This window comes from Drosophila melanogaster, chromosome 3L, assembly GCF_000001215.4.
Source record: "Drosophila melanogaster chromosome 3L".
In the NCBI taxonomy this organism is placed as follows: domain Eukaryota; kingdom Metazoa; phylum Arthropoda; class Insecta; order Diptera; family Drosophilidae; genus Drosophila; species Drosophila melanogaster.
In genome coordinates this window covers 3,162,135-3,172,721 of record NT_037436.4, presented here as the reverse complement: position 1 = coordinate 3,172,721, position 10,587 = coordinate 3,162,135, and the positions used below count along the sequence as shown (strand labels likewise).

Sequence of the window (10,587 nt, the reverse complement as noted above, 5' to 3'; positions counted from 1 at the left end):
GGTAGACCCATAAACAGATCGAAAAGCGCTTATCAGATGACGACAATGGTCAACAGAAATGCTGCGCCAAATTCAGGAAGACGCTATCAGTAGACAGTAATAACAAATCTTGATGGCTGGATATAAAAGCTTCTGCGACTTTAATTTTGGTAGTCGTCTTTCGGTCACCACCTTACAGATATGGCCATCGCTCTGGACTGGCTTCTCCTGATTACCCTGGCCAGTGGATCCCTGGCACTGTGGTCTCCTCAGTTGGTGCCTCCAACTGTTGGTCTGTTGGCGCCGGGCCCGCCAGCTACCTTGGCTCCACCACCCACTCTATCCCAGGATCTGGAAGAAATCCAGCGTCTGATACAGTCGAAGCCATTAAACCAGCTCTTGGTGCGCTACCTAATCAACGATGCCCAGTTCCAGGCCTTCGTGCGGATTATCAACAGCAATGCCGCAGTCACTGCCCGCTGGCGTCTGCTCTCGCAGCCGGAGCTCATTCTCTTTCTGCAGTGGACGGACCAGCAGCTCCTGGCCTCGGGCGGTTCCTTTGAGTTGGAGGAGCAGAGGCTCAAAGTGAGTCTATTGAACCAGTTTCCCTACTGGTCCGGCACCGTTTTCGGCTGGCAAGGATTTCTAAACGAAGTTCAGCTCTACTTTCCACTGTATGCCATCCGAGCCCACATCGATGCCAAGGTGTTGCAGCAGGGAATTTTCGCCCAGTTCTGGTCGAGATTACAGGGGTTGCGAGTCATGTATGAACGTTGGCTGACTACAGTGGAAACTACACAGGTTCTGGCTGAACTTCAGAAGGCGGGCATTGATACCGTGCAATTGGATGGCATCATCCGAGAGCTCCTCGGCTGGAATGCTGTGAATGGTACGGTAGAAGCCTCCACTGGTGGAACTCCCGCTGCACCTACCGCGATTCCGGGTGCAGTTTTGCCCCCAGTTAACACTGTTAGTGTGGTTGTCTAGGCTGCCATAGCACAGTGATGGGGAGTCACCCATTCCTAGGAAGGATTCAACATATAACAACTTACCAATTACGTAAGATAAAGCGCACTCGTATGGTAAGAGTTGCACAATATTTGTAAAAATAAATTGGGGATCAACTGTTATTTTCCAAGCCTATTCATTGGATATTATACTTATCAGGAATGAAATTCTGAATTTATGCTAGCTTTAAAAGAGGTCAAGAGGTATTTGGCTACGTAGTCTCCACCTGGCTGAGGACTTCCCATCACTGTCGGAATAGCTAACGTATATTTTGGATAATCATTGCCACTGCTGGCAACATTGCACCAAAGTTATTAACAATCAATGGGGACTAACTACATCTATGCGTAATACGTATATGCATCTATACGTGAAACATGGTCTCCGGCGGAGTTGCTTAGAACTTGAGTTTGCTTAGTGTGTCGGACACTTTCTGGGCATCGACCCCCTTCTTCTTGTAGCTCTTGATGGGTGCCACAGGTGCCTTTGGCTTCTTCACCACCAGATCCTTGTGTAGAGTCTTCAGGCTGGCGTCCAATTTCTCCTGCTTAGCTTTAACAGATTCCTTGATCTGCAATTTAAGCCCGTACGTGATGGGATTCTATCCAGCAGGAGCCAATCCACTCACCTGCTTGAGCTTGCCCTGCACTTCCTTGGGCTTCTTGCCCTTGCCCTTGTTACCGTCGCCCACTTTGAATACGTTCTTGGCCTTTTTGGACTTGTTCAGAGCCGACTTTGGCTTGGCGGCCCCAGGAGTAACCTTCTTGTTGTTTGCCTTGTTGCGACCCATCTGTAAGTATGCATACAAGGAGACTCTTTTTAATTGTTTGGAAATCACAGCTTTATTGTATCTATTGTATCAAACACATTTCACTTTGGTGGCGACCTCCAGCTCCTCCTCTGCATAACGTTTTCTCGTGACCTCGACTTCCTTTAAAGTGGTTAGCATGTTTAGTGATAGCTTGAAGGACACTCTATACATGTCCTTGTTGGGGGCAACATTTCGTACAAAATTTATTCCCTGGAGCAGGTTTTCGTCCAGGCTGGCTCCCAGATTGCTCTCCACCAGTTGACGCACCAATTCCTTGGTGTTCTCACCCTTGGCAAAGGAGTAAACATGAACAGTGGGATAGCACACGTTTGTAGGTAACTGCGCTAGCTCATCTGCGCTGTAGAGACCACGAAATGCGTCCAGGAACTCTACAGCCATTGCTGGTAGATTCATTGTAATATGTATGCCATAGGTAGTAGTATCCGTGGTACATAGACGCTTTAGCAGGTCCTCCCTTAGCTCCTCGACGATAAACTGTCTACCATCTTTATTGCTCATCTTTATATTGGGCAAGCACTTATTTCTCTTGGCATTATGCTGGAGCCAACGAAAACTCTCAGGGTTCAGGTCATTGGCCAGGACATGGCATCGCTTCTTGGCAGCAGGAATACTGAATGGACCCACGCCAGCAAATACATCATAGAGAACATCGTCCGATTTCAGCATTTTGACAATTCTCTCGTGCTCCGTGGAGAGGCGGGGATTCCAGTACACCTTGGAGAAATCAAACTCAAAGGGGACTCCGTTCTCCTTAGTTTCCACCTGGTAATCGGGGTCCCCACAGATCAGCTCCAGCTGGAAGTTGCGGTAGGTGTTGTCAATGGAGGATGCTTTGTTAACCACCGTGCGGCAATTGGGAAGCTTGTCGCGGAGCACCTGACCGATGAGCTGCTTATAGGGCAGCAGATGATCACGAAGATTAAGGTGGGCAATGTGGCCTATGCGGGAGTAGGAGGTGAGACCTTCCTCCTCCGTGGGTAGCACGCTTTTCAGGATTTCATTGGCGCTCCAATTTTCATACCTCAACTCGAGGTCGGCGAAGGAGAAGTTCTCGGCATTGACTTTCTGCCTCTGCAGATCCTCTGTTGGCAGGGAATCCCAGTTTTTGACAGGCGTTGGATGTAGTAGGATCTCTCGAGATTGGTCCACAGCTCGGACAGGATGCAGGTGCTCCATTTTCAGCAGGAACTTTTTGACCAGCGGCATAACACGTTGCACCTGAGACTCGGGCACCCGTAAACGCGGAACTTGAACGATCTTTCGGAACTGTTCCCTTTGCAGCTCCTGCATTCCGCGCACCGAGCTGGGAGGCTGCAGCTCCTTGACGTCCATGTTTCGAAAGTAGTGACGTAAACGATTCGTTATAATCGTTAAATCCTTCAATCTGGACACTATAAACATCCAAACACGTGCGACCTAGATTCTGGTGTTTTCTTGAGTTTGGAGCACGCAAATCAGGCTCCTTTGATATGGAAGGCTGGAGCAGCTTGTAGAGGACTTGCAGATCTCCAAATATCAATTAATCTTTAAATATATACCTCTATTAATTCCAAAATTCAAGATCGGATGAAAAAGCCAAACAAACGCAAAAACGTGAAAACAGTGTGACCATACAGATGACCGTTACAATATACTATATATTAGACAAAAATATACTGAAACTGCAATGGTTTCAAAAAATAATTAATAAATGTTAATAATTAATTCCATTTTCAGACAAATATTAGAATTCATCTACTCCTTTCCAAATAACTCAGTTATTAATCATTATAAACATAGCTGAACTTAATTATCCAATTATAACAATCCACTTGCTACCTTTGGTGACATTTTTAAGTTTATTTAAAAATTAAAAGTCAATTATATAGATTTCGTGATTAATTATTAGGGAGATTAACTTTCACAGTATACAATATGCACTTTCGCTGAAGACATTTACACTTTGTTACAAAAATATGTTGTATTTTATCTTTTGACTACATTCTAAGCGATTTATTCATTAAACAATGTGCGAAAAACATAAGACGGACTTCAAAAGATTTACAATTTGTGCAATATCAAAGGGCCTGTTCTTCAAAATGGACACACAAGCGACTTTTGTGCTCGTAATCAGGCTTGTACATACATATGTGGGTACCTAGAAAGGCGGATTCATTATTTGAGTTTTTATAGTGGCTGTCCTATCCGCGAAGCGCTGGATATTTTAATGTATACGTATTTACTATCTTTAGCGTGGCAGAAACATACACATAACAATTAAGGATTGGGCGAACCAAAATGTAAAACAGCGGAGCAATTTAGCGAGTTAGCGTTAGATTAAGGGAAGCCTTGGCTCTTTCCATCTGCCTTCGCTGTGGAATCCAAATGATATTACTACAATTAAATAAATAAAGGCAAAAAACGCTTGCTTAAAGTAATCAATCTACACCACGGAACCCCTTGCTGGACCTGCTCGCTCAATCCTATCGACGGTATCGCCCCAAATATGCGCGGCAGTTGGGGCACGAGTGATGCACATCCATGCAGTCGTCGATGCAGCAAGGTATTAGGCAGCATCCCAGCCAGCAACTAGGAGAGGAAGAAAGAACAACATTAACTCGACGTCTTTGGGGATGCAGAAAGCCAGGCAAAACTCACCCAAATAGGGCAATCAAAAATCCGGACAAGTAGGCAATCATTCCCGGCTCGGTGCGCGTAGTCGTCTCGATCTCGGCATGGCACGATGGACAGATCATGTGCGTCGAAGTGCGGCTAATGGGCACAACCGTGGTCACAATCGTGGTATTTGCCGTGGTTGCGGGCGCCACCACGGGCGTATATGGACCCACCGGCTTCACTCCGCCCACCGCCTCCTGGTAAGAGGGCGGGGCCGAAGGGGGCGGCACATAGGTGAACTGCGGAGGAGCACTGCCAGGTTTACTCATGTTGCTAGGCTAGTAAATGCACTTGGCGGTTGAGTGTCTGTAAAGAAAAGCAATTAAGTTTAATTAAAAAAAAAAACTGGCACTTTTCATATCCTTATTTCTGGCATTCTATTGATTTATTTTCTATTATCAGTAGAAAATCTCACGGGAATTCCCCGACTAAAACAATTCCCACAGCTATTTGCGCAATCAGTAGAAAATTGGCTTTGCTTTTTGTTAATGTGGCAAAACCTTTTGTACCTTCTAGGCGAAATTTATGTAGATAAGTTAAGTTATAAATCAAAATATGTTTCAAATCCAATTTTTAACCGAATGGCGATAAAATTTGCAAAAATCAAACTAAAAGTTACAAATTCAGAAAGGTAAACAACCAGAACTGAGTTGATTAAGAAAATGGACGCTGAAAATAGCACAGAGCCCAATGGTCAACATCTCATCCACAACCACGGCGCCATGAGTCACTTTCGCTCAATTGGCACGCATTCGAATCTATTGGAGAGCAAGTCTGCATAAAGAGATCTCAAAAAGTACTCCACATGGATATACCCTATGCAGAATAAACATAAAAATAAGAGACTAAGCATAAACTTAAATCAGACTATACAAATCAAGAAGCTTAATATTTATTCAATAAAATCTCGTCGAAACATTCGCTTCCGTGTCGCAAACGAGAAAAATAATCTGCTGGCGGTCACAAGGCAATTACAAATTGAAATTCCATGAAGGGATTGTAAGCAGACATGCAAAACTGGGGAGCAACAATCGGAGTTTTCGGTGGAAACTCAGATAAGATATGGCAATTGTATTCGTATGACGACAACTGCTAATGCAATTGAGCAATTGTCTTTACATGTCTGAATATCAGACGACAATAGGCGCTCAACTTTTTGAGCTGGTGTACAATGACCTGCCCCTCATCCAAATCCAAACTGCGCCAACTTTCACCATTCGTTCAGGGAGCCATTGCACACAGATATAGATATCTGAAGCGCATAGCTGCAGGCCAGGCGGAAGTAGATATGGCCAAGTCAGATAACCAGATGTCTTGGTCTTGGCCAGAACGCCAACGGCTGAAACCAGCTGCACTTGGCGGAAGCACAGCTATGTACATCAGATACATCAGATATACGAACGAGTACGATGACGTATGTGGGCGATATGCATTGATCTCAGCTGAATCAGCTTCGATTTGGTTTACACTCGATCGAAGCAAATTCGTTAATGCAATTAGCATCTGCTGGCGTCCAGGTTCTACTTAAACTCTCCCATTTACCAGTCCAATTCCCGGAGATTGCCATGGGCAACGAAATCAGTTGAATGCTGGCATTAATTGGAAAATAAATTGAGACTTTGAGACACTACCCCAGAAATCCATCCTATGTGCAACCGCACCGATTGCGTCATGCCATCAGACATTCATTATCTTCTCAGCTCGGATGAATCTTCGCTTTGCAAATGCGATAACCTTGCGATTTTGGACCAAGCGATCTTTAACTCACAGAGTTTAGTGCTGACAACAACTAATTCCCTTCGGTAGTTAAAATGGTTGATATATGTCGGCAGTCAACTTGTTTCTTCAGACTATCTAATCACAAAAAACACGTAAAAGAGTTTTGTAAAGATTCAGCAGTAGATTTGCTGAATAGTACCCAAAATAAACCTATCTTATCCCCTTTATCCTATCGCAATAGGCCGCTTATCTAGTTTAAAACGATTTCGAGAACATCTAAAAAGCAGAATGAAATATTTTCCCGTGTACAGAGCAACCTTCTTATCGAATTGATGCGTCTTTTTGGAAGAGTATGCGATAAATTAGAATATTCAGCTGTGTACGTATGTGCGTACAAGGTCTGCCACTCGAAGCGATCAGAAGAGATTTAAAAACGCCTTAATATGTATTTAATTTTAGCCTTTGTGTTAATTTCAGGCAGCGTTTTCATGTATTTCTCTGTGCCGCATGCAAATTTTATGAATCGAACTTAAGGCCCACCGGCCGTATTCATCCAACGAAATTAACGTAAATCCAATTACTATTGTAGGTAAACCAGAAAATGGAATAATTGTACACATTTTGTAGGTAAATTGTGGTGAAATTGCGCACAATTACTATGGAATCTAAGCACTGTTTGTGGATAGAACTGGATTCGAGTTTGGACGACCTTGGGTACGCCCTTTTAAGATCGCTTTTTGTAAACCCAGCCCTCCATTCAATAACGATCGTGATGATGATGAAGTTGCTTTGGATGATGTGTATTCCGCACACTATCTTTCGCACCGCCAGATGTTTTCGACCGATTCAGATGTCACAGATGACGTAGTCGCGCCAAAAATAACCACTTCAGGGCGCGGCAAGGACGCGGGGGGCGTGGCAAAACAAGAGCAACAGGCAACGGGTTTACAGGTGTGTGTGTGTTGGTGTGGGTGGGTGGATTGGATTGAAACAGCTTGTTGCATTCGTTGGTAATTAAATATCTCGATATTATCACACTACACCATGCGATGGATTACACCATATAGCACATATAACCACAGAAAAATATTCCGATTTAATTTGCGCTTAAATTTAAAGTACTTTTTATTCGGACGCACACGCAGATACATCTCGGCATAAGTATAAGTGCACATACGAGGGTCCACTTTAAACTGATTTGAGTTTTATCTAAATATGTTTGGGCCCGTTTTCTTCGCTGCCCATATTTGGTTGTTATTTTTAGCTTGTCGCACCTGCACAAATATTCTTTCGAAAGTGATCGTTACCTCGTATTTTACTACCCCGAGAGAGATACGTTGCAGAGTGACCGTTACAAGTATCGTTCAGAAATACCGTAGCAAGGCAATCGATAACTTTCGATTTTTCTTGTATCGATTGCATTCCGTTCCCATACAATAGAAGTGCCATCGAAATGCACAGCGAAAAACACACGCCGGATATTCGGGAATTAATGCCCGTTAGGGAGCACAGGTGCGAGAGATGTCCGAGTCTTGTCTTTGGCAACCTCAGTCACTATCAGCTGCACCTGCGACGGCGCCACCAGGAGGTTATCCCACCCTCTGTGATCGGGCCAATTGTCGCATTCCATTGCCCCGTGGAAAAGTGCATCTACCATGTGGCTACCAAGGGAGCCCGCAGCTTCACCAGCTTGCGCTTGCTGCGACAGCACTACCAGAAGAGCCACCTGGACAAGAACTACAAGTGCCTGGCGTGCGGCGGGAAATTCCTGCTGCAGCACCATCTGGAGAAGCATCAGTGCTCAAAACACAAGTGTCCAGTGTGTGAACTGACCTACAACAGCAAGGCTGGCCTCAGGACCCACATGCGGCGCAAGAACCATTTGGTGCATCACGAATCCGACAAGGTTCCCATACCCTCGCTGGCCACATGGAAAAGGCTGAATCCACAGCCAATTCCCGTTTCTGCAGATTCCTTAACCGCCCACAGTTTGAAAACAGGCAGTGATTTACATCCGTCAGAGGAATATATTAACAACCTGCCTTCCAACTTGGCGGGGGTTACTGAACTATATGCTGAAATACCCAATCCGGAGGCCAATATGCCCTCCACTCTTGAACTGGATACCAATTTACCGGCTGCAGAGGAACATATTCTTTGTTTCCTGCCCATTATGGATGTGTCCTATGCGCTAGAGATGTCATCCCAGAAACTAGATATGGAAACACAAACGGAGGAGGACGATCTGAATGAAATCAGGAACGAAGTGCTGGCGCCCTTGTTACGCGATATAGAAACCCAAACGCCCGACACCAGAGGCGACATAGGAACGATGACCGATGATTTCCCAGAGGAACAGGAGCCTGTTGCGGTCGGAAGCCATTTCCACGCGTATTCAGAAACTGAACCTATGTTTGACTTGCAAACCTCTGCCCACATGTACACCCAAACTTGCGACGATTTGTTTGAGGAACTGGGGCTGTCCCACATCCAAACCCAAACTCACTGGCCAGATGGTCTGTACAACACGCAGCACACGCAGACATGCGATGAAATAATGGACGAACTCTTCCCCGACAACTTTCAGTCCACTTGCACGCAAACCAGGTGGCTGGACTGAAAGGATACTAGGAGAAGGCGGAAGGTAGAATGAACAGATAAAAAACTCATTGTATTATATACAATTATATATTTATTATTTGTTAAAGTGAAAATTAAGTAAATTATTATTCTGTGAAAACACAAAACAATTCTAAAGCCGTCTTATAATACAAGTTCGTTCATAAGTAGTCAGATTCACGTAAATCTAGACAGACTTTTGGCGAGGTCAAAAAGTTTTGGTCTTGGAGCGACCATCCGACTTGGTCAGGAGCAACTCAGAGCATTGAAAAAAACAATAGCTGCAGAAGCAGAGTGCCACATAGTTGCCCACTCCACTAAGATAGGCGCCACGCATTAGAAAGTCTCCAATCTCCTGTCCGCCGATAAAGTAGACATTGGAGAAGGCGGCCGGAATGAAGAGCTGGGTGGCCAGCATTGCGTACAAGCGCTGAGCACCCACGGCTCCCAGATGACGCTGTGTCCACCGCTGGTACTCCGGCATCGCGGTAAACGTCTTAAACACCTTCTCTGCAGCCAGGCAGAGGAAGTTCAGAATGCTCCAGATAAGCACATAGGTGTAGCATCCATGCCAGACGAACACAAAGGCGAAGGTCAATGCGGTGGCACCGAACTTGGCCGCTGCCGATGATCGCTTGCCGCACAGCTCTGCGTAAATGTTCTGGAAAAGGAATTCGTACAGACCCTCATCGAAGTACTTCCACATGTCCGAGTAGAAGTGGATGCGTCCGATGCAGCGCGGTCTATTGGGCGCTGGGATGCCATCCTGCACAGCAAAAGCTATTCCCAAGCCGTATGTCACCACGTAGTACAGGAAAAAGAACTGGCCCATGAAATAGCCGGCGGAGTGCTGCCAAAACACCGAGTCCATCATCTCCACCATTCGCACATCCCGCGACATGTAGTGTATATAGAAATAGTGGAGGGCGCACTGCATCACCAACCACCATATGGCGCTGCGCAGGACTCCTCCGACGAATCCCAGCCAGTTTTGCACTTCATCCTCCCTCCGGGCTGCGAACCTCTGGTAGCTAATGATCGGCCCATAGGTCAGACAGGGAAAGTACATGGCGTAGCCCAGATACTGGACGAGGCTGTATCTCGTAAGATCCTCCTGCTTAGCTCCAATCTTGGACAGGGAATAACTGCATCCGCGAAGCACACTCCAGGACATTGTGACAATCACCAGGACGTATTCCGTGTAACCAACGCGATCTGTCCACCAGACATTCTTTTGCATCACATTGATGCACAGTATCCAGCCAGCGGACAAAAGCCACACGAGAAATTTTAGTGAGAGCAGGGAAACGATGTAGTAGCTGGCTATCAATGTGACTAGTAGTACCATCGATGACCAGTCCAGGTTTACACTAAGAGCCAAGGCACAGACGCCGATGAATCCCAGACACTGAAGGCGGGGACGTTTCCAGCGTATGAATCCTTGGACAGCCACGTGCAGCAAGTAAAAGGGCCAAAAGCTGACGATAAAGTCTCCAAAGTTCTCCAGCTCATCGTTGCTGTCATCCCGACGCCGCTGGGAAAAAGGATACAAACTCCAGCCCTCCGGAAACTGGAACTTTGCCTCCTTGACTATGTGATCCCGCAGCCCATAGATCTTGTACAGGCCCACAACTATATACGCTATATAGACCCCGAAGTAGACGAAAATTTCGCAGCGGGTGAGCAGGGATCGGTCTGGTAACCTTGACATCACTACACCACCGATTTGGACTCTTCATTCCGGGAAAAGATTGCGATAGGGATGTGAAAAACCA

General features: G+C 45.7%; 6 protein-coding genes across 10 annotated transcripts; 2 read left to right on the top strand and 4 right to left on the bottom strand.

The window, feature by feature from the left end:
- Nucleotides 1–176: 176 nt before the first annotated feature.
- On the top strand, nt 177–1,108 carry CG14963 (uncharacterized protein). The gene has a single exon (NM_139521.2). The coding sequence runs from the start codon at nt 181–183 to the stop codon at nt 964–966; it is 786 nt and encodes a 261-aa protein (NP_647778.1). The 5' UTR covers nt 177–180; the 3' UTR covers nt 967–1,108.
- CG32278 (uncharacterized protein) lies at nt 955–3,436 on the bottom strand. Its single transcript, NM_167996.2, has 3 exons — nt 3,358–3,436; nt 1,616–1,777; nt 955–1,558 (listed from the first exon to the last, which is right to left on the bottom strand). The coding sequence occupies exons 2-3, from the start codon at nt 1,775–1,777 to the stop codon at nt 1,385–1,387; spliced, it is 336 nt and encodes a 111-aa protein (NP_728822.1). The 5' UTR covers nt 3,358–3,436; the 3' UTR covers nt 955–1,384.
- CG32281 (uncharacterized protein) lies at nt 1,809–3,347 on the bottom strand. Its single transcript, NM_167995.2, has one exon. It carries the CDS (start codon nt 3,218–3,220, stop codon nt 1,847–1,849), a length of 1,374 nt encoding a protein of 457 aa, NP_728821.2. The 5' UTR covers nt 3,221–3,347; the 3' UTR covers nt 1,809–1,846.
- A 205-nt stretch (nt 3,437–3,641) lies between the features above and the next one.
- Nucleotides 3,642–7,541, bottom strand: CG32280 (uncharacterized protein). Of its 4 annotated transcripts, none has more exons than NM_001299998.1 (3): nt 7,333–7,541; nt 4,457–4,780; nt 3,642–4,387 (listed from the first exon to the last, which is right to left on the bottom strand). In NM_001299998.1, exons 2-3 carry the CDS (start codon nt 4,741–4,743, stop codon nt 4,282–4,284), a joined length of 393 nt encoding a protein of 130 aa, NP_001286927.1. In that variant the 5' UTR covers nt 4,744–4,780; nt 7,333–7,541; the 3' UTR covers nt 3,642–4,281. The 4 variants fall into 4 exon arrangements, with proteins under 4 accessions (NP_001286927.1, NP_728819.1, NP_728818.1 ...); NM_167993.2 differs by having other exon boundaries at nt 7,468–7,541; NM_167992.2 differs by having other exon boundaries at nt 7,501–7,541.
- Asciz (ASCIZ zinc finger protein) lies at nt 6,472–8,936 on the top strand. 2 transcript variants are annotated; one of them, NM_001274428.1, is made up of 4 exons: nt 6,472–6,580; nt 6,671–6,760; nt 6,821–7,144; nt 7,458–8,936. In NM_001274428.1, exon 4 carries the CDS (start codon nt 7,647–7,649, stop codon nt 8,811–8,813), a length of 1,167 nt encoding a protein of 388 aa, NP_001261357.1. In that variant the 5' UTR covers nt 6,472–6,580; nt 6,671–6,760; nt 6,821–7,144; nt 7,458–7,646; the 3' UTR covers nt 8,814–8,936. The 2 variants fall into 2 exon arrangements, with proteins under 2 accessions (NP_001261357.1, NP_647776.1); NM_139519.4 differs by lacking the exons at nt 6,472–6,580; nt 6,671–6,760; nt 6,821–7,144 and having other exon boundaries at nt 7,634–8,936.
- Nucleotides 8,870–10,542, bottom strand: rasp. Its single transcript, NM_079174.2, has one exon. It carries the CDS (start codon nt 10,521–10,523, stop codon nt 9,021–9,023), a length of 1,503 nt encoding a protein of 500 aa, NP_523898.1. The 5' UTR covers nt 10,524–10,542; the 3' UTR covers nt 8,870–9,020.
- Between the last annotated feature and the right edge of the window lie 45 nt (nt 10,543–10,587).